This window comes from Bufo gargarizans, chromosome 2 (assembly GCF_014858855.1).
Source record: "Bufo gargarizans isolate SCDJY-AF-19 chromosome 2, ASM1485885v1, whole genome shotgun sequence".
NCBI classification, from domain to species: Eukaryota; Metazoa; Chordata; class Amphibia; order Anura; family Bufonidae; genus Bufo; species Bufo gargarizans.
Genome location: NC_058081.1, coordinates 199,643,268 through 199,668,649, shown reverse-complemented (window position 1 = coordinate 199,668,649; position 25,382 = coordinate 199,643,268). Strand labels below are relative to the sequence as shown.

General features: G+C 44.7%; 1 protein-coding gene across 5 annotated transcripts in view; it reads right to left on the bottom strand.

Annotated features, from left to right (window-relative positions):
* Window positions 1-25,382, bottom strand: part of KTI12 (KTI12 chromatin associated homolog) — a 68,153-nt gene that overhangs the window by 31,197 nt on the left and 11,574 nt on the right. For all 5 annotated transcript variants that reach the window (XM_044283389.1, XM_044283390.1, XM_044283392.1 and 2 more), the window contains exons 3-4: window positions 15,218-15,269; window positions 14,667-14,719 (exon numbers count right to left, since the gene is read on the bottom strand). In XM_044283389.1, coding sequence (XP_044139324.1) covers window positions 14,667-14,719; window positions 15,218-15,269 — 105 coding nt within the window. The remainder of the gene's footprint in view (window positions 1-14,666; window positions 14,720-15,217; window positions 15,270-25,382) is intronic.

Genomic DNA, 25,382 nt, shown 5'->3' with positions numbered 1-25,382 from the left:
AACAACAACAACAACAACAACAAAAAAAAAAATCACACTATGTACAAACCCAGAACCACACAGGCCCAAAAAGGCCCCTAAACAAAAGAATTGATGGGAGCTGCCCCCCCTCCCCCCTCCCCAATGAACGTAAGAGAAACAGATTTTACAGTAAGTACAAAAATCTAGTTTTCTCAGGGAACCCGTCGCCGGAAAGATGCCGTCTGGGACAGATATATTCGAATGGCCCCTACTAAATCCAGGGTACGGAGCGACTGCTCCCGAGGATGAGACGGGCCCAGACAAAATGAAGGGAGAATAATCTCCTCATTTAGATAGAATGCCGACACCACCTTTGGCAGGAAGGACTGCACAGGGTGAAGGACCACCTTATCCTGATGAAGGATCAGGAAAGGCGACCGACATGAAAAAGCCGCGAGTTCAGACACCCTACGGATAGACGTGATTGCCACTAAAAACGCCACCTTGTAAGACAGGAAGCGAAGCGACACCTGCTGCAAGGGCTCAAACGGTGAGGACTGAAGAGCATTGAGGACTAGATTAAGATCCCAAGGATCCAACGGAGGACGGAAAGGGGGAGCAGCATGTGCCAACCCCTGCAGAAGAGTCCGAACCGCCAAAGCCACATTCCGCTGAAAAACAATGGAGAGAGCTGACACGTGCCCTTTGAGGGAGCTGAGAGCCAGCCCCAAAGTCCATGCCAGACTGCAGGAAAGCCCAGAGTCACAGCAAAGAGAACCGAACAGAAGGCAGCTGATGCCGATCGAACCAACTAAAGTAGGACTTTTAGGTCCTGTGATTTTGGATGACGACAGCTTCCTGGCCTGAAATCATTGTCTGGACCACCACATCCAAAAAACCCCAAGCTCTCAGTACGGCGGCTTCAACAGCTATGCCGTTAAATGTAGCGACCCTAAATTCAGGTGGAAGATCGGGCCCCTGCGACAGAAGGTCCTCCCGAAGAGGAAGATGCCAGGGTTAGTCAGCGAGAAGAGCGACTAGATACGCGTGCCACACCCGGAGCGGCCAATCTGGGGCCACGAGAATGACTGGCAGTACATCGGACCTGATCTTCCGGAGGAGACGCGGAATGAGCGGAAGAGGCGGAAACACGTAAGGAAATGTGAACCGACTCCACGGAATCACCAGTGCATCTCATACCATGGCCATGACAAAGTCCTCGACCTTGTTGTTAAAGTGGGAGGCCATGAGATCCACATCCAGTCTCCCCCACCGCTCGCAGATGGCTTAAAAGACCTGCGGGTGAAGAGCCCACTCGCAGGGATCGAGCCGCTCCCGACTGAGGAAGTCTGCGATCCAGTTGTCGACGCCAGGGATGTAAACTGCCGATAGTGCCGTAACATGTTCCTTCGCCCAGCTGGAGGAATCACGTCGTCTCCGCCGGACGACCCCTGAGACTGTCGGCCAAATGCCGCAGAGAGAGCCGAATCGCCAATGACCATACTCCTTGAACAGAGATATTTTTACAGTCCCGGCTGGACAGAATGGCTAGCTGAAGCGCTCTAGTATGAAATTGAGCATAGGGAACCGCTTAGAAGGCGGAGACCATGTGACCCAGAGCCCACATGCAGCGACAAACAGGAACCGGAGCTGGCTGCAAGAAAGGGAGACTCTGAAGACTGAGAACGGATAGCTTCTCCGGAGGCAAGAACACCTTGGCCTGAAATGTGTCAAGCACCATGCCCAGATAAGTCAACCGCTGCGACGGATAATGACAAGACTTTTGCCTGTTCAGGATCCAAAGCGCTCCAGGATGTCCAGAACTATGCTCAAGCTGTCCGCCGTCACCCGGAATGACAGACCCTTCACCAGGATGTCGATCGCTACGATCCCCCTGGCACGGAGCAGGGCCATGACTGCCGCAGAACTTTCGTAAATACCCTGGGAGCCGTGGCCAGGCCAAATGGGAGGGCTACAAATTGGAAGTGAAATGGACCTACTGCAAAATGGAGAACTCTCTGATGGACGCATTGAGCCAACCTCACGGACTCCATCCGGAAGCTGCCACAACACACAGGAAACGGTTGAGCGCCTTGAGGTCCAGAACGGGACGACCGTCCCCTCTTTTTTGAGAATCACAAAGAGATTGGAGTAAAAAAAACAAAAAAAAAAAAAACGGTCTTGCGCAGGAACCGGAACAATCACACCTTGCCGCAGCAGCATGTGAATCGCCTGAAAAAAGGAATCTGCGGCTGAGGGAGAGGCCAGAGGTGACTACTGAAAAAAACGGGACCCTTTATAATTTAATTTATTTATTAATGATCGAGGACGAGATTAATAGCACAATTTCTATTTTTGCAGATGATACTAAGTTATGTAGAACTGTACAGTCTATGGAAGATGTCCATATACTACAAGCTGACTTGGGCATCAACTTCGCAAATGAGGTTCAATGTGGACAAAAATATAAAGTTATGCCTCTTGGTAGTAACATTGGGAGAGTCAATTATAGAGAAGGATTTGGGTGTCCTTGCAGATGGTAGATTAAATTACAGCATACAAGGCCACCAGGATACTGTCATGCATTAAACGAGGCATGGACTCGCGGGGCAGGGATGTGATATTACCACTTTACAAAGCGTTGGTGCGGCCTCATCTGGAATATGAAGTTCAGTTCTGGGCACCAGTCCATAGAAAGGACGCACTACAGCTGAAAAAAGTACAGAGGAGAGCGACTAAAATGATAAGGGGCATGGAGGGTCTTCGTTTTGAAGAAAGATTAAAAGAATTGAATTTATTTAGTCTTGAGAAGAGACATCTAATGGGGGACATTATTAACCTATACAAACATATAAATAGGTCATACAAAAAATACGGTGAAAAACTGTTCCATGTAAGATGTGCTCAAAAGACAAGGGGGCCTCTGATTGAAGAGGAAAAAGTTCAGTCTCCGGAAGCGTCAAAGCTTCTTTACTGTAAGAACGGTGAAGCTGTGGAATAGACTTCCTCAGGACATGGTCACAGCAGGAACAGTGGACAGTTTTAAAAAGGGTTTAGATGAATTCTTAAAAGTAAACATTAATGTTTATGAAAACATGTAGAAATCTGAGTCTCAATTCCTTCTGGAATTCGCGTCCTCACCTACCCCTTGGTTGAACTTGATGGTCTTATGCATTTTTTTCAATACATAAGAAGCTGGAAAAATTAACTTAGATTCATATGCAAATGAGAATGAGACGATGGTGCAGGATCCTCAACCTGCAACGTTTTCATAGCCTCTGTAATAAGATTGCCCACCATGGAGGACAGTTTGGACGACTGACCCTCCGGTGAGACAACATCCTCATCTGACCCCCTTTCCTTCTCAGAACATGCCTCTTCCACTGAGGAGACATAGGAGTGAGACTCTCTAGCAGGAGGAGGAGAGGCAGAGGAAACGGGAAACAAAGACACCATTTTGGGGGAGGATGTTCTCGCCAGTTTTGTGAGACGACCGCAATGGGCATATGCCCCATGATCCCCAGAGTCGGACCGGTCAGATAACTGCCTTGCTGACAAACTCCCCAATATTTCCACAATGGCCTTGTTGGTATTGGAGACATCCTGTACCACCCTAGACAGGGAACGCGCCCATTCCGGTTCTACCATCGGGTCCGGGGCCTAGCCACTTGATGGCGGCGCAGTACACGCAAAACAGAGGGAGTATAAGCGAGGGGAAGGAAATGTTGCGCAACACAACGCACAAGCAAAATGATGCACCAAATTGACCGCCTGATTTGGGACCTGGGCACAGACATAATGGCAACCCTGTCGCCTAAATGAGGAAGAGGGGCAGGTTAGATCCTGTAAGAAGGGACAAACAGCACTTACCCAGCCTGTGTCCCTCCAAGCAGCAAGGCCAGCTCGTCCGCATCCCGCCAGGTGCTTTAAATCGTGGAAGTGGGCGGAGCCCACTCTCCCTCTGCTTAGCTGCCGGCTCTCAGCGCCCGACCATCATCTCTGGCCCACAGAGAAGCCAGGGCCTCAATTAACAATGGCCCCAGCACCGAGCAGACCGAGATGCTTTAAACAAAAGAAGCGGGAGGAGGATGAGCTGCGGTGCTCGGCTGTAGAGCTGGAGTAGCTAATGCGCCACGGAGCCCTGCATGCTGGCACAGGAAAACAGGTGCCCCCAAAACAGTGCCAGTACACGCCAGGTACACTACACATACCACAGGGCGACTGTTTCGTCACCCTGCATAGCCTCCCTAACGCTCCAGCAGAGACCTCCAGGAGCAACCCAGCCTCGTGGGGACCTCAAGAAAGCTATTCATACCAGACACCCCAAGAATATTGCTGAACTGAAACAGTTCTGTAAAGAGGAATGGTCAGGAATTACTCCTGACCATTGTGCACGTCTGATCTGCAACTACAGGAAACGTTTGGTGGAAGTTATTGCTGCCAAAGGAGGTTCAACCAGTTATTAAATCCAAGGGTTCACATACTTTTTCCACCTGCACTGTAAATGTTTACATTTAATTCTTTGTTTGTTATTAGTTTAAGCAGACTGTGATTGTCTATTGTTGTGACTTAGATGAAGATCAGATCACATTTTATGACCAATTTGTGCAGAAATCCATATCATTCCAAAGGGTTCACATACTTTTTACACACACACACACACACACACACTCACCTGACCGGCGTCTTCTGGCTGCTCCAGCCGGATCACCACCTTCGGTGTGCGGCCCCTTGGGGAGGGACGCTACACCGGAACAGAGGGGACTTGCGGTGGTGATCTGAACAGTGGCGGGATACAGAGGTTTTTACCGGAAATCCTTTGCTTCTGTAGAACAGGAAGGAGCAGGGGGCTTGAGGGACCACCTGGTCTCCCGTCTCCTGGGTAGGAGTACAGGCAGTTTAAAGGACTGCCTGAAACTCCCACTAGGGAAAAAAAAAAAAAAAAAAAAGAAAAAACGAAAAAACAGAAATCAGAAGAGGTCTGCCTCCTACAGACGCTAAGCTAAAACTGATTTAGCTTAGTCCCTGTAGGAAGGGTATAGCTGAAGGGGAGGAGCTTACACTTTGTGTGCTTAGTGTCTGCCTCCTAGCGGCAACAGCTATACCCATGGTCAAGTCTGTGTCCCCCAAGGATACGGATGAGAAAATGCATGGACTTTCATGGGGCTATTTTTTAACTCTTACCATTCATTTCAATGGGAGATTCAGCGCTGATTTTGCCCCAAGATAGGACATGCAAGTTAAAAAAAAAAAAAAAAACGCTGTTTCCCATTGAAGTGAATGGAGGCAGAAAAGCTCCAAAATCAGCGCCAAAAAGCTCGGAGTGAACTGGCCCTTAGACAGTCTTAATAAATCTGCCCCTCAGAGTTTACGCGGTCCTCAGGTACTTCCATGTTACATATGGGTCATTCAGTCTCATTACGTGTACTAGTGATGCATTCCCTGACTGTGTCAATCCAATACCAGACACTATAATCCCTTCAGTGTCTTACAGGAATAAATAATAGATGCATTGGAAATTAAACTTCAAGTTGTGATTAATGGGACACTGCTTATTTGCCTTTGCCAGCAAACGGCGTTCAACGAGCTCTGATCTCAATGGGTCACAGGGCTGGAAAAGAGTATTACACTCACCGGTAATACGGTTTCCTGGAAGTTTCCATGACACCAAGTCCTGAGAGATTGACTTCCTTCTGATTAGACAGGAAAAACACAGAGGTTAAAAAGCCCACCCCCTCCCTACATCGCCAGTGTATTTTAACGAAGAACCCCAGGATGAAAGGATAATAGATAACAGATAATAGCAGAAAAAAAAAAAAGGGGTGGGATGTATGTGGTGTCATGGAGACTTCCAGGAAACCGGATTACCGGTGAGTGTAATACTCTTTTCCCCAGTCGTCTCCAAGACACCAAGTCCTGAGAAAATATCAAAGATACTATTGGGGGGGGGAACTGCAGAAAGGACTTTACGTCCAAACCTTAGGTCCTTATTAGCAAATATATCTAATCTGTAGTGTTTGGTACAGGTATGAATTCTTTTCCAGGTTGCTGCTCTGCAAATTTGTTGTAAAGAGGCTGAAGCTTTTTCCGCCCAGGAGGCTGCCATGCCTGTTGTTGAATGTGCTTTTAGAGAAGCAGGGGCATCCTTTCCTTGGACTTTATATGCTTATATGCTTCGGAGATAGCCAATCTTATCAATCTAGAGATAGAGATGGAACTTTTTCCCGCTTTTTCCCCTTATTGGGACCTGAAAACTGGACAAAAAGATTTTTGTCTACTCTCCATTGTCTGGTTGCTTCCAGGTATTTTAAGACTGCTCTCCGAACATCTAATGTGTGGTAGGAGATCTCTTGTTCATTTTTAGGATTGTTACAAAATGAAGGAAGAACAATGTCCAGTGACCTGTGGAACATCAAAACCTCCTTTGGGAGAAACGTAGGATCTAATTTGAGTACTAGTTTTTCCTGGAACACTGAAAAAAACGGCTCTTGGATAGACCAGGCCTGTAGCCCACAGACTCTTCTGGCAGATGTTATTGCCACCAGGAAAATAGTTTTGATAGTAAGCCATTTGATGTGGATTGTGTCCATAGGTTCAAACGGATCAGAAGTCAGGCCCGCCAATACCGAATTGAGATTCCAAGGAGCTACCATGTTTTTAAATCGTAGGTCTGATCCTATCCGCTGCCTTAAGGAATCTAGTTATCCAGGGATGTTCTGTTAGCCTGGTATTATATAAGGCTCCTAGAGCGGATACCTGGACCCTAAGGGTATTAGGGGATAGTCCTAAATCTAGGCCTTCCTGAAGGAATTCCAGGATTAATGGGATATTGGCCCTGAACCGGTCGAAGGACTTTCCTGACCATTCAGCAAATTTTTCCCATATTTTCAAGTACTTGTCATTCGTGCTTTGTTTCCTGCTCAGGAGTAAAGTGTTCACTACTTTCTTGGATAACCCGAGTTTTAATAAATTGGATTCTTCAGAATCCAGGCTGTTAACTTTAGCATTTTTAGCTCTGTGTGAGTATAAGGTCCCTGACTTAGAAGGTCTGGCCTCAGATGTAGAAGGAGAGGGGCTTCTATGCTGAGGGCTTTTAAAGGGAACCTGTCACCGGGATTTTGTGTATAGAGCTGAGGACATGGGCTGCTAGATGGCCACTAACACATCTGCAATACCCAGTCCCCATGGCTCTGTGTGCTTTTATTGTGTCAAAAAAAACGATTTGATACATATGCAAATGAACCTGAGATGAGTCCTGTATGTGAGATGAGTCAGGCACAGGACTCATCTCAGGTTAATTTGCATATGTATCAAATCGTTTTTTTTAACACAATAAAAGCACACAGAGCTATGGGGACTGGGTATTGCAGATGTGTTAGCGGCCATCTAGCAACCCATGTCCTCAGCTCTATACACAAAATCCCGGTGACAGGTTCCCTTTAACAGCGAAAACCAACTTCTCTTGGGACAAAAGGAAGTTATCAGAATTAGCGTACAATTCTCCTTCAGAAATTTCTGGAGCACTCTGGGGATTAGTGGAAACGGAGGGAATGCGTAGACTAAATTTGTTGTCCAATTTTGATTGAAGGCGTCTACTGCCAGAGGATGATTCCTGGGGTTGAAGGAGAAGAACTGACTTAACTGATGATTCTTTCTGGACGCAAACAGGTCCACTGTCGGTCTGCCCCATTTCTTTGTGATTAGATGGAAGGTTTCCGGGGATAACATCCATTCTCCAGGGTCTAACGTGTGGCGACTCAGGTAGTCGGCCTGTATATTTAGAGATCCTTTCAGGTGCACTGCTGAAAGTGACTGTATGTTCTCCTCTGCCCAGGAGAAAATTTTGTTTGCTAGGCCCTGTAGTAGATGATGTCTTGTGCCTCCCTGGTGTTGGATGAAGGCCACTGCTGTTGCATTGTCCGAATATACCAGGACGTGACAGTCCCGCTGACAACCGACTCGTGTGTTTTAATGCCTCCCAAATTGCCCTCAATTCTTTGAAATTTGAGGATTGATATTTTACATAATTCTTCCATCTTCCCTGGTAGGAGTTTCCCTGGACTAATGCTCCCCAACCCTGGAGGCTCGCGTCCGTTGTGATTACTATGGGTAGTTCTTGTGCCCAAAATATCCCATTCTTTAGGTTGGTTTAGTTGAGCCACCAATTCAGTGACTTCTTCACTTTTGGATCTAAGTATATTCATCTTTCTAGAGTCGTTTGCGATCTGTTCCACTTGGCTAAAATGAATTTTTGAAGTGGCCTTAGATGAAACTGTGCCCAGGCCACTGCTGGGATGCATGCTGAAAGACTTCCTAACACTTTCATGGCCTGCCGGATGGAACAGAATTTCTCTTTCTTGAAATTTCTCAATGTTGTTTGAAGTTTCTTTATTTTCTGAGGTGGAAGAAAGGATCTTTGGGAGACGGTGTTTAGAGTTATGCCCAAAAATATCTTCTGTCTTTCCGGGATTAAATCAGATTTTTCCCAGTTGATTATCCAACCTAGGCTCTGTAGATGGTCCAAAACTAACCTGAGATGGATTTCTAGGATAGCTAGGTTGTCTGCAACTACTAACAGGTCGTCCAGATAAGGGATCACACAGATTGCCTTTTCTCTCAGAATTGCTATGGCTTCCGCTATTACCTTTGTAAAAATTCTTGGAGCTGAAGAGATTCCAAAGGGGAGACACTTGAACTGAAAGTGTTGAATGTGTCCCTTTAATTCTATCGCGAACCTTAGGAACTTTCTTGATGACCTGTGTATTGGTACATGATGGTAGGCATCCCTTAAGTCTATTGTGGCCATCACTGCATCCTTTTTTATAATCTTCACTGCTGACTTTAGAGTTTCCATTTTGAATTTTTGGTATCTAACGTATTTGTTAAGGTATTTGAAGTTTATTATCGCTCTGGATTTCCCGTTTTTTTTTTTTTTTTTTTTAATAATAAAGAGACGGGAATAGAATCCCAGTCCTATCTGGTCTTCTGGGATGGGTTCTATTGCAGCCAAGCTTAACAAGTCTTTGATGTTGTTTTTTAAGGTACCAACTTGACATGCGGGAAGGGTAGTGACAACAAATTTTTGTGGAGGGGGAGAGAGTAGTTCTATTTTGTAACCCTCTTCTATAATATCTAATATCCATGCACTGTTTGTTATGTGCTCCCAAGATTTTTGAAAGGAGCTGAGCCTTCCCCCCACTGGTATGGCGCCATTGTTTGGTATTGGTGGTGGAGGATTCTGCTCGATTCGGGTTGAAGAGGAAATTTCTTCCCCTGCCTCCCTTCACATAGCTCCACCTACCAGTCTTTCCTTCATCTTATTTTCAGGCTGATAGTGTCGGTCATGAAAGGGCTGCCTTTTTTGTTTGTATCTTTCCTCTGGGAAACCCCTTTTTTATTAGTAGCATTCTCAAGGATTTTATCCAGGTCTTCTCCAAAGACATATTGACCGTGGAAAGGGAGCGCGATTAATTTATTTTTAGAAGTGATGTCTCCCGACCACGCTTTAAGCCATAACGCCCGTCTCGCTGTATTGGATAGAACTGATTCTGCTGCTGCGTCTGCTAGAAAAGAGGTTGCCATCTTTAACAGGGACGAGCTCTCCAATATTTGGTCACTTGGTGTCTTATTGACTAGATGTATCTCTAATTGTTCTAGCCATAAGTTTAGTGTTCTGGCTACGCAAGTTGACGCTACACCTGGTTTGAGAAGGGCCGCTGTTGTCTCCCAGGTCTTTCTTAAGAGACTCTCCGCTTTTCTATCTAGAGGATCTTTCAGTTGTGCCGAGTCCTCAAATGGTAGAGCCATATGTTTCGCCACCTTAGCTACTGGTGCGTCCACTTTAGGCATAGTTTCCCAGTCAGTGCAGTCCTCAGGACTAAACGGGTAGCGCCTTTTAATTCCCCTTGGAATAAAGGATCCTTTGTCTGGTTTCTCCCACTCAGAACGTATCAATTTCTGTACACTATCTGGTACTGGGAAAACCGCCTTTTTCCTTTCTCCTAGTCCCCAAAAAATTTCTTGTTGGGTTGACCTAGGCGTCTTTGGCATTTCCATCTGAATGGTAGCCCTAATGGCCCTGATAAGCTCGTCGATGTCTTCTGAATTGAACAGAAATCGTTAGTATTCACCATCTTCGTCTGAGGATGCAACGTGTTTTTGTACCGACTCAGAGTCCGAAACTGCCAGTCCCTCAGAATCTGAGTCCGAGATAAGTGACCGATTACTGCGGGTGTCCTGAGGAGGAGTAATTTTTGGGGGTGTTGGTTCCTTAGACGTTAAGGCCAGCTGAACCTCCTCTTTAACTACTTTCCTAATATCTTCAAGCAAGTTGGAAGATTCGGATTTGACGATACTGGATGTACATTCTTAACAAAGGGGTTTAGATCCTGTATTAGACAGTCGTTTACAGCAGATACCACATTTCCTAGTTTTTTTTTGTGGTAGTTCCCGAATCCTTTTCTCCATGAAAAGGTAAGGGAGGAAAGGATGAGCAGACCAAACCAGCAATACATAAACATGTGCCTGAGAGCAGGCTACTCACAGTCCCTAGATTTGATGCAGGCTCGGTTCCAGAGCCCGGCGTGAGGGGGGTACTCATCTCGACTCCCGACCGCTTCCAGGGGCGCACTCTCAGGAAGACGCTGCGCTGTGCAGGGCGCCATTCTGCAGGTCCTGTGGGATTTTAGTGCCCTTTTCCCTTCCAGGACCTGCGGTGCTGACGTCAGGACGCTTAGCTCCGCTCCCGGCGTCTGACATCACCTGTCTGCCGGCCGGAAGGGACACATCTCAGTGCCGATCCGCCGTATCTTCTTTTCCCCTCTGCATTAAGCCCCCCTGGGCCACCGCAGAGGGGATCTTTGCAGGGGGGCATACCGCGATGCGCCCGAGCCCAGGCCTAACCGGGGGGGAGGAGGGAGAGCTGAAGGAAAAAATCCAGGTGAGCCCGCTAGAGCTCCATGTACCTCTCCTGCTTCCTATCCTGATGGGACAGGAAAAACACTGGAGATGTAGGGAGGGGGTGGGGTTTTTAACCTCTCTGTGTTTTTCCTGTCCAATCAGAAGGAAGTCAATCTCTCAGGACTTGGTGTCATGGAGACGACTGGGGAAATACCAATTGCCTTCACCACTGTCTTTTACATTGGCGTACCATGTATAAAGCAATGATTATTCTGCATTTCTGCACTTCTCATCTTTACTGAAAGATGAGGACCATAAGAAAGCGCTGGGAATACTTATGGGAAGAAATGCTTTATTTTCTATTATATGCATGAGTTTAACCAGCGGAGCAGCACATCTGTTTTCTTCATTTTGAGCAAGGATAGCAATATCAAGATTACGCTTACGAAGAGCTAGCACAACTATATAATTGTTATACAGAAATCTTACAAATCTCCCTCCAAGAATGATCATGCATTATTTAGCTTCTGGCTTCAGGCTGCAGGGAAGCCAATGGTCTATATATGATCTATCCTGACATGCCTGTAGATGCGGTGTTGTTGTGCCCCAATAGCCATTTTACGTAATGTCACAGATCTCACACTTAATCTGCAGTTAACCTTAATGTCCCACTTAACCCATTGCACACTCACATGGCACCAGAAGCGGAGAGGTTTGCCGGAGTACTAGGTCAATCTCGGCAGTCCCTTTGAATCACCGCCAATCAGACAGATATCCCCTATCCTTTGTTTAGGGATAAGTGTTTGTCATGGGGCAATATAAAGAAGGGTCCATTCTATAGAGATGTCTTATGAATATGTAGTGGGATGTGCGCGTTGGCAATTTAGTATATTAAAGAAGTGAACACTTCACGGGCCATGACACACATCGCAGATGTTCTTGTACAACACCAGGATGGGGTAGACATGGTAGAAAGTATGGTCTCATGTCATTAGTAGGTCATTACATTATCATTATAGAACAAAGGTCACTGCTACATACTTCAGACAGAATGTTTTATTGTAATTGGCTATTTAATAAGCTGGACTCATTATCTACTCTCACAGCTCTTGAATATGTAGCTACCATCTGCTGTCTGTCATATTATCTTCAGCTTGGCTCCATTTACTGATAGCATATGCTGCTTAAACTCCAAAACGTGTCATAAAGGGCTAGAGACATGTCAGTAGGTAATATTATTATTACTATTTTATACACTTATATAGTGCTGACATATTCTGCAGATCTTTACAGACATTAGCATCACACTGTCCCCAATGGGGGCCACAATCTAAGTTCCCTAGCATTATCTCTTTGGAGTGTGGGAGGAAACTCGTACAAACCAGGGGAGAACATACAAACGCCATGCAGATAATGTCAGGTCGGATTGGAACCTAGGACCCCAGCGCTGAAAGGCACCAGTGCTAGCCGCTGAGCCACCGTGCTGCCGATGTCAGTGGAAACCCTGTAGACAGCAGGAAAAAGGGGCTGCAATCACTAAAAACTGGGTCCTAACTAGGGTTGTCACGATACCAAAATTGATTCGATTTCGATACCATAAAAAAGTATTGCGATACTCGATACCACACGAAAAAATATAAAAACACCAAAAAAGCTGCGTGCATTCTGTATTTTATGGAACGTCCGGCCCATAATCCAACAGTTCGATCCTACTTTTTGGGGGGACAAGGTAAATCACGCGGTTTTTATTTTATTTGTTGTGGCGTTCATCGCATAGGAGATTTTTTAAAATATTTTAATAGTTTGGACTTTTTCGGATGTGGCGATAACTAATATGTTTTAGATTGTATATGTAAAATTGGGAAAGAGGGTAATTTAAACTGAATATTTAGGTGTTTTTTTTTTCTTTTATTTAATAACTATTTTGCTCCTTAGGGGCTAGAGCCTGGGATTTTTTCATCCCTTGTCCTATTCACTCTGATATACATCTATTAGGGTGAATGGGACTTTACACTCTCCCCCTGCCCTGTGCTTTGTGCACACGGCAGCAGGGAGATTACCATTGCAGCCAGGGCTTCAGTAGCGTCCTGGCCGCCATGGTAACTGATAGGAGCCCCAGGATTACACTGCTGGGACTCTGATCACAACTGCCACTACTGTACCACCAATGAAGAGGGGGGGAGGGGGCCCTGTGGTAACTGCCACCAATGATTATAATACTGGTGTAGTTGAGGGGCGCACTGCGCCACCAATGAAGATATTTAACGTTTAATACAGATACAGGAGGCACCTGAGGGGTTAACTGCTGCTGATGGCAGCTCCCTGTCAGAGGTGCTGATTCTGCCACCGGCACCCGGCTCCTGTATCTGTATTAAACATTAGTTATTTTCATTGGTGGCGCAATGGCCACAGCCCCTCCCCTCCTCTTTCCTCTCATTGGAGTCAGCGGCGGCGGCAGCAGCAGCAGCACAGAGGGGAGGGAGAGTCTGCTTCCTTCTCGACTGTGCTGTTGAGGGAACATGGCGCACTCTGAGAGCAGCGCGTGCCATGTTCTGTGATACTAGGGTGTACAGTTGCACAGCCTAGTATCAGTAAAAGGCAAATCCCAAATCGAATCGATACCGGTACAAAAGTATCAATTGGGTAGTGATAATTCGATACCCAGTGCAACCCTAGTCCTAAGTTTAAAGGGCTTTTTCATGAGGACAAAATCATCATCTGATCGGTAGGGGTCTGACTCCCAAACTCCCGCCGTTCAGCTGTTTTTAGAAGGCTGTGATGCTCCGGTGAAGGCTAAGGCCTTCTCACAGTATACCAAGGCCAGCTCTGTACATTGTATAGTGACTGTGCCTGGTACTGCAGCCTAGGTCCATTTGCTTGAATGGGACTGAGTTGCACATAGGCCACGAGACTGATGATTGCAATGTCAGTGGCCCGAGAAGTGGCCGCAGTGCTTGATAGAGCGGCCTCTTCAAAAAGCTGTTCGGTTGGGGTTTTCGGGATTCAGACCCCCCCCATTCATCATATACCGAAGACCTATCCTGAAGATCGGTCATCAATATTTTACTCCCAGAAACGCCCTATAAATGGAGCTGCAGTCAAGCATGCACGTCTCCACTATATTCAACATCATGCTATTGGCAAAGACAGCTGCATAGAGGGCTCGGGGCCAGCGTTCTATGCATTATTTGTGGGGGAAGGGGAACCCTTTTAATCGATAATATACATATAATTCAACCTGATTCCTGCAGAAAGGAAATGTTATATTATACAGCAATCACTGGAGAGTGTGGAGGCAGTTTATCACAGAAGCAGTTCTAGGGACTTTTCAACTAGATTATTATGCAGGTACCATTATTTGATGACCCCTTTGACTTTTTGTTGTTGCTATGTATTACACAACTAATGTGTGCAAGTGTGGATACATCCGTATTAATAGAGAATCTCTAGAGGACAACAATCTCTCCTTATACTGGAGGTCTGTTCTCATGAGGTTCCTCACAATGCAAGCAATTGCGTCACCAGCAGTAGCTATAGTTCGCCTGCACATACAATAATCATTTATTTTAGTTCTCTCTTTGCCAGAACCTCCAGATAATTGGCTTATGCATTAGACATCTCACACATACAGTTTTCATCATTCTTGATGAACAGATCGTTACTTGACATGATGAGACTAAAGGGTTGAAGGGTCAGACGAGGTTCACATGGATAGTGGGTTAAAGGGTCAGTGATACCACACACGGTTTAATTCATTTTCTTATTGCTTCTTAAGCAGAAGCCATTGGAAGAAGATAAACAGTCACCTTTAATATAGTTGAGGGAATCCAGAATGACAACATCATCTTTATTTAATTTCCTAAAACAGCAGAAAAGTAGAATATTTATTTCAGTACAGGAGTTTAAAATTCTGCACAATCTAATCCACCCCAATCCCCGGACACAAAACCACCTACAAATTAGATTTGATCAGTAGTACTTTGTCCTCTCATTAAGGGACACTTAAGACATTAAAAACTATATTGAATGATTTGCAGCATTAAGAAGCAGCCAAGACGAAAACAACATTTCCTACCAGGTAAACTTAACGCTTGTGTATTTCTTTGTACTGTGCAAGGTTAAAAAAACATACAAAAATGACTGGGTTTACCTCAACATTGAAGGGGCTGTCCACCTATCTGCAGGATAGGCTATCACTAGCTGATCAGGCACCCCACACCCCTGCCGATCAGCTGCTCGGCAATAGGGTGCCGTGTGTAGAGGTTTTGACAGTGTGTCAGCTTTCAAAACCATAATAAAGGAGACCAATAAATGGTTACATTCACTAACATAATGCACAAATTAGAGATTTTATAACCTTTCAACTTCGGCCCTTAAAGCTCCACGTACTTCCTTCTCTTTTCGGGAGTCTGTAATAGAAAGATTGCATAATTTTATCATTTCATATTTCAGCACATTTATCAGGCTATGTAAATATAAACAATCTTCAATTGGGAATTTGTGTCCGTACACTTAGGCCTCATGCACATGACAGTGATTAATGGCCGTGTGACGTGAATCACAGGGCCAGTTTTAGCACCAATAAAATTCTATGGGGCTATTCATATGGCTGTTCTATTAAGGGCCAGTGAATAGCGTCCATCCAAAAAAAGGACATGTCCTATTTTTGGCCGTTTCCACGGCAGATTGACAGGAGCGCACCCATCTAACGGCCGTTACAAACGGGTACACTTTATCTATATGGACATTTAGGGGTTAAAAAAAAAAAAAATTCACCTCATCCACACACACACTATGGGGGACATTATTTTAACAGGGGGCCTACATTGGGGACATTATTAAAGCTGGGGGCAGCAAAAAAATTTAATAAAAAATTCCTACACTATGCCATGGGACATTATTTAAGATGGGGGCCTACCATCCTGTGGGTGTTCTCAGAAGGGTGGGTCTAGAAATAACTACCAATCAAATTCATCCATTTTTCATGTCCGTTTTTAACGAACATGAAAAACTGATGCAAAATGGCCATGAAAAACTGACAGTGTCCGTTTTTAACCAACGTTTTTTTTCCACTGTCGTGCGCATATCATTTTTTTTTATCAGTGCACGGTCATTTGTCTGTGGCTACATGCACATCTCCATCAAAAGCCTCAGCTACAGATCCCACCGTATTTCATGGGCATATAGCGCAGCATGCAGTCAAAACAATAGCCACCACTACGGAACCACAATGGACACCATTATAAGGTGCCGATGCTGTCCGTTGTGTGATGGACTGGACACTGTTTGGAACGGAAACCACAACATAGGTGTGAACACAGCCTAATAGATGTAATATCTGAACGTGTGAGACTGCAAGTCCCACAGAAGCTTTCCTATTTATTATAGAAAGTACATTTTCATGCCACTTACACAATGAATAAGAGCTGGAAGCAGCAATTAGTATTTGTACAGACGGACAGTTTTCATGCCAAGCTTTTCACCTGCATTAACAACATTTCACGCTCGCCCGGTCTCTTAGCAACTATGGCCACCCAATGTCTGCTCTGCCACCTATACAGTCAGCAAGGGCTCACTGCGCAGGGTATACTGTATCCAAAAAACTGACTGAAGCACTAGTCTCTTGTTTTAATGCTGCTTTCATTCATTTTCTACACTTCAAAATTTGTTACTCATCTAACAGCTAAAATAAACAGCCCAAAAAGCTGTGAACACAAAGCATACAAAAACTGGAGGGCGTACAGTAGGTGTGTATGCATCTATAATGAATATCAATAGACCGTTTGTCTGTCGGACATCAGAACACACCAGTTATTAACCCTTTAGTGACCAGCCTGTTTGGGGGCTTAGTGACCAAGCAATTATATTATTTTTTTGCCGTATCCTATCCTGATCAAGACTCGTGAAATATAGCCAAAGTGAGGCAGCGCGACTCCTTCTTTGAATTGACTGGGTTGAATGTGAATAAGCCCGCTTCACACGGTGGTCTGCGACGCCAAAAGAGAAAAAACAAAACAAACACAGTGGTGAACTTTTTTTTTTACTTATTATACTTTTATTTGATTGCAGAGACTTAATGGTGTGTAATTACACCAGTGAGTTTTTGCATTATATGCTTTGTGGCATTCATTTTTCAACATTTTTTATTTTTTTTTCATTTTACTACTCTTTCACAATAAAATGCTGCATCTGAAGACCCATTTTAACTTTTTTTATTTTTCCTCTAGGAAGCAGAGTGAGGACATGATTTTGCGGGACAACTTGTCATTTTCATTGGTATCATTCTGAGGTACATGCTTTTTGAAAACTTTTTATTCATTTCTTTGGCGGAGAGTAAGCAAAAAACAGCAATTCTGGTGGGTTTTTTTTTTGGGTGTTCACCATACAAGATAAATTACATGATAATCGTATAAAGCAGGTCTATACGCATATAGCGATACCAAATATGTGGTGGGGATTTTCTTTTTGCTATTTTTTCCTATTGAAAAGCTTTTTTTCTAAGGAAAAGGTGCATTTAAAAAAAAATTTTTACTTAATAAAACTTTAACCTTTTTTAAACCGTTTGGTAGTCCCTCAAGGGGACCTTAACAGGTGATCTTTTGATTGCTTCTATAATACACTGTACTGCTTATGCAGTACTGTGTATTATACTGTTAGTGCTATAGTGACAGTTACAAGCAGGCTGCATCAGAGAGGTGCAGCCTGATAGGGATACAATGCAAGTAGGCCTGGGACCTTCACTTGGCCCTAGGCAGTGATGAGTAAAAAAAAAAAAAAATATAATATATATCTATCTATCTATCTATCTATCAGCAACCCCGCAATCTCATTCAAGGGGTGCCAATGGGGGCTCCCTCTCTGTAAATCACTTAGATGCTACCTGTCGCTATTGACTGAGGCATCTAAGGGGTAAACGGCCTGGATTAACCATTCTGCCAATCAAGGCCACTGAGAGTCGAGCCTGTGCAGCGCTTAGAATAGGTCATGGCACCTAGCCTAAGGCCCTTTAGTGACCACAGAGAGAGAAAAAAAAAAGGGGGGCATACTAGGGTAGGAGAACAGAATGGAACATACATCAGCATGCTACGAAGGACACACCAACAGTGATGGCCAGTTCGCCCGCGAACACATGCGAGCTGCCATCTTAACTGACAAGTCCGGCGATGCACAGGCAAGTCCTTACCTGTGCGCGAGCCGGTCTGAAATGAAATGCGGTCTCCGGGTGCAGGCAGTTCCGAGAACAGCCCGATGAGGGCCCCCGGTGGCTGTTCTCGGAACTGCCTGCTCCTGGTGACCGCATTTCATTTCAGACCGTCTCACGCACAGGCACAGGTAAGGACTTACCTGTGCATCGCCGTACTTGTCAGTTCAGATGGCAGCTCGCATGTGTTCACGGGCGAACACAGCGAACTGGCCATCACTGCACACCAACTCTTGCTGCACCAAGTAGGAGAACATAGAGAGCAACAGTGTGAGGAAAAAGATAATTCTACATGTTTAGGATCTACGTATTATTAGTTTTGTACTGTTGTTGCAACCATTTTACTCCCTGAAAAAAGTCTGACATGAATCAATACGTGTCAGACTTTTCCCTGCCATTTATGAGCGCAGAGTGCACTGTGAACGGCACAGGCAGCACATTGATGTTACTGGTCGGTATTGGCGGACTGCCGGACCATTCAGTGCACCGCTGTGAAACAGCAGCATGCCAGCTAACTACATGCACACATCCTCTGCACGGGGAAGCTCTAGAAGCAGGTGCTGCCCACATTCTTCAGCACCATGCACAGGAACTAGAGCAGTGCCCACCCTCCTGCCCCACTACCAGTGAACATGGCAACTCAGGATGAGCTCAGTAAGTTAGCTCCCATTCTCATGTGGTGAGGGGCGCAGTAGTAGGTGGGTGGGTGGGGGGGGGGTCGTCACTGGGTATTATCTCTACAGTATGTGTTTTCATCCTTTGTGTGGTATATGGGCAAATAACGAGCCATGGCACTGCAGCCTCCAGTGTGTATATACTCTGAGAAGGAGGAGGGGGCATGCCCCTGGCACTGCTGTTCTGAAGTGGCCCTATAAATGTAGAGCGCAGTGGGATTTGTGAGGGGCAGCCAGTGGCAGGAAGGCCTGCACCCTGCTGTGCTTCCCAGGCCTGTCTGCAATATTTATATTGGAAGTGAAAGCACAGTCTGGAGCTAGTCACTCTCCATAGTGCTGGTTATCACCCATGTTACAGGTCATATGTTTGTATGGCATGTCATACTCCTAGAATCCACTGGTGTGGACAAGTAGCGGGTCCCAGTGCTAATGGAGTTTCAGTGCACCCAAAGATGCCTGTAGCTCCCATGGATCTCTGTGTATTTGTATGCCACCTGTAATTAGAAGGCTGTTGCGCCTACTCCTTTCTGTCAGGGGAGCTGACTGACCTGTCCTCAAATGCAAGTGATAAAGCTGTTATTCAGACTACTAATGGTTCATCTGCATAAATACTCACCACCGCTACTTATTTCTGTTTTTCTGCTCCGTTAGATGAGATAACGATAACAAAGATAACGAAAGTGTGGAATCGGACACATAACTGACAAGAACAGAGTTGAGCAGACTCTATTGACTACGATGGAGTCTGTTCAGTTTCCGGTCTTTTTACCAACAAAAAAGTCCTGTATGCAAGGCTTTTTTGTTCTGTCTATTTGACAGACTGGAGCCTCCAAGCAGATGTAAACAAGCCCTTAACATTGTGAAGGCCTACGTATTATTTATTTGTATTACTGCGGTAAGAGGAATATTTTTACTCTTCCAGAAATAATTTAGTGCAACCCCTGGCTCCGAGTATAATAGTATAATGATGTCACTGTCCCTCCCATGACAGAGGTGAGAAGATCGGAGAGACTGGCGGCACTTGAGGGTATCCGAGTCTCTCTGTTCTCTCCTTGCAGTGTTGTTGTTCGGTAATGAACACACCTCTTGGCAGGTGCAGCTTGTATTCATTACTGATGCTCTATTTAGTCCTAACTCACACTGCTGACCATGCGGTTGATATTTCCTGCTGGAGTTGGTTGAGCTGGTGTGTTGTTCCTTTGGATCTCCTGGTCCTCCATTCCTCTTGAAGCTAAGTGCATTTTGTTGTTCGTTTGTGTTTGTTGTTTTCTAGGCCTCAGGGAGATGCTGGTTCCTTCATCTGGGGAGGAACCAGTAGTCTCATTCCCTGCCACCACTTCTAGGGCCTTCCAGGGCTAAGGTTCCGGTGTATGAGTATTTACATCTTTAGGGTCTACTCATACTGGCAGGAGTCGGGGAGAGATCTAGGGATTCCTAGGAGGTCACCATCCCTCTGCCTTAGTTTTGAGTCTATTCCTTCTGTGTGTTATTTGGCGTTATCCCCTCCCCATTACCCATGACAAATGATTGTTCAGGTTTCCTGCAAGAATGTGGAATACTACTTTAATCTGTTTTAATGGATCTCCAAGGTGATTTTTCATTATGGTTACAGAAGTGTTCAGGAACAATAATTACAATTACAATAATTACAATTCACACATTGTTACAGTAACAGACTGGGGAAGAATAGCTTGTGTGTATTTATAGTTACTACAGCCTTTATAACTGATTATATACACACACACACACACACACACAACTCGAAAAATTAGAATATTGTACAAAGTTAATTTATTTCAGTAATGCAACTTAAAAGGTGAAACTAATATATGAGATAGACCCATTACATGCAAAGCGAGATATTTTAAGCCTTTATTTGTTATAATTTGGATGATTATGGCTTACAGCTTATGGAAACCCCAAATTCACAATCTCAGAAAATTAGAATATTGTGAAAAGGTTCAATATTCTAGGCTCAAAGTGTCACACTCTAGTCAGCTAATGAATCCATAACACCTGCAAAGGGTTCCTGTGCCTTTACATTGTCTCTCAGTCTGGTTCAGTAGGAATCACAATCATGGGAAAGACTGCTGACCTGACAGTTGTACAGAAAACCATCATTGACACCCTCCATAAGGAGGGAAAGCCTCAAAAAGGTAATTGCAAAAGAAGTTGGATGTTCCCAAAGTGCTGTATCAAAGCACATTAATAGAAAGTTATGTGGAAGGAACAAGTGTGTAAGAAAAAGGTGCACAAGCAGCAGGGATGACCGCAGCCTGGAGAGGATTGTCAGGAAAAGGCCATTCAAAAGTGTTGGGGACTTTCACAAGGAGTGGACTGAGGCTGGAGTTAGTGCATCAAGAGCCACCACATACAGACGGATCCTGGACATTGGCTTCAAATGTAGTATTCCTCTTGTCAAGCCTCTCCTGAACAACAAACGTCAGAAGCGTCTTACCTGGGCTAAAGAAAAAAGAACTGGTCTGTTGCTCAGTGGTCTAAAGTCCTCTTTTCTGATGAGAGCAACTTTTGCATCTCATTTGGAAACCACAGACCCAGAGTCTGGAGGAGAAATGCAAGATGCTTGAAGTCCAGTGTGAAGTTTCCACAGTCTGTGTTGATTTGGGGAGCCATGTCATCTGCTGATGTTGGTCCACTGTGCTTCATTAAGTCCAGAGTCTATGCAGCTGTCTACCAGGAGATTTTGGAGCACTTCATGCTTCCTTCCGCAGACTAGCTTTATTGAGATGGTGACTTCATTTTCCAGCAGGACCTGGCACCTGCCCACACTGCCAGAAGTACCAAAACCTGGTTCAATGACCATGGGATTACTGTGCTTGATTGGCCAGCAGACTCGCCTGACCTGAACCCCATAGAGAATCTATGGGGCATTGCCAAGAGAAAGATGAGAGACATGAGACCGAACAATGCAGAAGAGCTGAAGGGTGCTATTGAATCATCCTGGTCTTCCATAACACCTCAGCAGTGCCATAGGCTGATAGCATCCATGCCACGCCGCATTGAGGCAGTAATTGATACAAAATGGGCCAAAACCAAGTACTGAGTACATATGCATGATTATACTTTTCAGAGGTCCTACATTTTTCTATTTAAAATCCTTTTTTTATTGATTTTATGTAATATTCTAATTTTCTGAGATTGTGAATTTGGGATTTTCATAAACTGTAAACCATAATCATCCAAATTATAACAAATAAAGGTTTGAAATATCTCACTATGCATGTAATGAGTCTCTCTCATATTAGTTTCACCCTTTAAGTTGCATTACTTAAATAAATGAACTTTTGCACAATATTCGAATTTTTTTCTAGTTTCACGTGTACGCGCGCGTGTGTAAAAAGGATTTTTTTTTCATCTATTGCAGATGATTTGACAGTATAAAAGAAGGGGTGTAAAGTGGATGCGACACTGATTTGCCGCACTGGAAGACTTCGTACCCCAATGCCCGCTTTATAACAGCCGATTCTTGCTTTATGTATACAGCGATTTGGATCAGGCTGTGTCTCGCCAGATATAATAGTGCATTAATTAAAATATGATAATCAAAATATAGTTGTTGACCCCATGATGGTTAGGAGAATCCCTGATATGGCAGTGGTGGGAGGTATATTTGAGGCGGCATTTGTATAGGTGATCAACATTGCAATGCCGATCACACACATCTTGCACGCCCATATGAGGAGATTGTACCCCCTTGACAGAGGTGTGCAATTCCCCTCTATTTGCCTCACACAAGCCATGTACGATATATAGTTTACATCTTTGGGTCACTTTACCAGCTTCCAATATGGCGCTTTAGCCCTCATGTGGGCATGCGCATTGGAGTACTGATGGTGTATGGTCGCGCTGCGTTCGACTTGGGCGGCAAGCCTGTCTTATACGCAGCGTGAGGTCATTCTGCTGAGACGCATCCCAACGCCTGCGCACTGTCTAAAGGTAGACGCCAATGTTGGCTATGGCGGACATAGGGTAATACGCTGTCCACGTGTGGTATGTCATGTGTTCCCATCGCTTGCTCCTCCTGTTTTTAAATTGATGTAATTATGATGATTCATAACAGTTGATGGCAATTGGCATTATCAATATTCATATGTCATCTATGCTGCATTACTGTATAGATCTTGTGATTACCGTATTTATCGGCGTATAACACGCACAGGCGTATAACACGCACCTTCATTTTAAGAGGGAAATTTCAGGAAATTTTTATTTTTCAAATAAAGCCTCTGCTCTGCCCCCTCTGGTAACGCAAACCCCCCCCCCCAGTATTAATCATTGGTGGCAGTGGCCACAGGGTCCCCCTCCCATCATTGGTGGCAGTTTGCAGTTCTGATCGGAGCCCCAGCAGTGTAATGCTGGGGCTCCGATCGGTTACCATGGCAGCCAAGAGTCACGCTACTGAAGTCCTGGCTGCCATGGTATGTTAGTGAGCAGAGAGCAGCGCATTATACTCACGTGCGCTGTGGCCGCCGGTCGCTCCTTCTCATAGGTCTGTGCGGCGCATTGCTAATGCTGTAAGCATTAGCAATCCGCCGCACAGACAGAAGAAAGAGCGACCGGCGGCCACAGCGCAAGTGAGTATAATGCGCTGCTCTCTGCTCACTAACATACCATGGCAGCCAGGACTTCAGTAGCGTGACTCCTGGCTGCCATGGTAACCGATCGGAGCAGTTCACATGGCAGGTTTTCCCTCAGAATTTCGGAGCGAAGTTGAAATTTTGCCGAAAACTCACCAGCGGCTGCGTCCTTTCTCCTTCCCACTAATTTTGATTGTGGGGCCGTAGCTTAAAGCCGTGGCCGCCCTGAGAAGGAACATGTGCCATTCATTGGTGGCGCAGTGGCCACAGTCCCTCCCTTCCTACTCTGTCCTCATTGGTGTTCAGCGGCAGCCGCGCACAGTGGGGAGGGAGGGACTCCCTCCTCCTTCCTCCTTCCTCCTCCCTCCGCTGTGCCGGCCGGCTCAGTCCTGCCTCTCTGGCCTCCTAATCGGCGTATAACACGCATACATCATTTGCCCCCTATTTTCAGGGGGAAAAAGTGCGTGTTATACGCCGATAAATACGGTATATTTTATATCCAGTGTTGTAACACTATTCACATTATGTACACTTATTTTATCTATCTGTAATCATGTTTACACATCATTTTATTATATTGATTATATTAATTGATTGATCCACCCCTAATCATGTATATCTATTTATATGCTATGTTCACACTTATGTTTGATGCTTGAGAAAGGCTCTGTGTTTTGAGCCTAAACGTCGCCTCACTGTGGCTGAATAATTTTTTTGTATTTTTCTATTGGATGTGCTGTCCGTTTTCATCTACATACTTTGGGTAGGCAGTGATAACCCTGGACATAGCACCCGTTCTATCTCTTTTGTACTGGTGCTGCCACACACACACACACACACACACACACATATTTTAGAAAAAATGGCAGCACCGGAATCACCCAATATGTACGGAATAGAAAGAGGGCAGCACTGCAGACTTGTGAAAAAAAATGTGGAACTTTATTCACCCGTATGGCAAGACGTTTAGTGCTGCCTGCTTTCTACTGTGTGTGTATATATATATATATATATGTATTATGATTCACACAGTGTTACATTGATATACAGGCCATGATATACAGATGGTTTTGTATAGACTCTTTGGGTGGAGGGATTGAAATGTAAAGATCTAATATGATTCCCTTTTCATTAGAGTTGTAAATATACCTAAAATATCTTCAGAGATTTGTGCAGTTGAAATGTTATTAATTTGATTTGGGTATTATATGCTAAGTGCCTTGAGATATCTGATAGTAATGATACTTAAAAGACCCATTTACACTGTGCGTACATTAGCAAGATAATCGCTAACAAGCGTTTATGGTTCGAAACGCTCGTTCATTGGGTAATATAATTGTGCAGTCAACAAAATCTATACACGCTTTGCTGTTGACAAACAATGACCAATGGGATATTAGTAGTTGCTCCTCCCCAATACTTGCCAGGAAGTAATGCTTCTTTCCAGACAATCGCCTGCTAAATTGTTCAGTATAAAGGGGCCTTTACTCTGACGGGTTCTGAGGGCTTGACAGGTTCTGCCTACATATTGTAACCTGCAAGTTTCATGTGATAACTCGCATAACTTGATCTACAGTGTAGTTAGTGCCTGTCTGATAAAAAGGACTGCTTTCCTGTTACATTGGATCTCCCCGTGTTGACTATTCAAGATAGCTTTGCAGCAAAGACACATTGCTTTACTGAACTCATCCCCCGATACTCTTTAGAATGATTAGTATATAACTATATTTTTATATTTTATAGCAGATTAATATACAGTTTATGGGAAATGGTTCACACTAGCGTCGCCGGAACTGCCTGGCAGCAATCTGTATGCAAACGGATACCGGTTGTCATCCGGAAAAACGCATCTGGTATTTATCTTTTTCACATTTTTAAAATGGTCTGTGCATGCCAGATCCGTTTTTCCAGAACACTGGCATGCTGCAGTATTTTCTCTGTCCAAAAACCGTACAGTGACTGAACTGAAGACATCCTGATGCATACTGAACAGATTGCTCTCCATTCACAATGCATTAGGATAAAACTGATCAGTTTTTTCCGTATTGA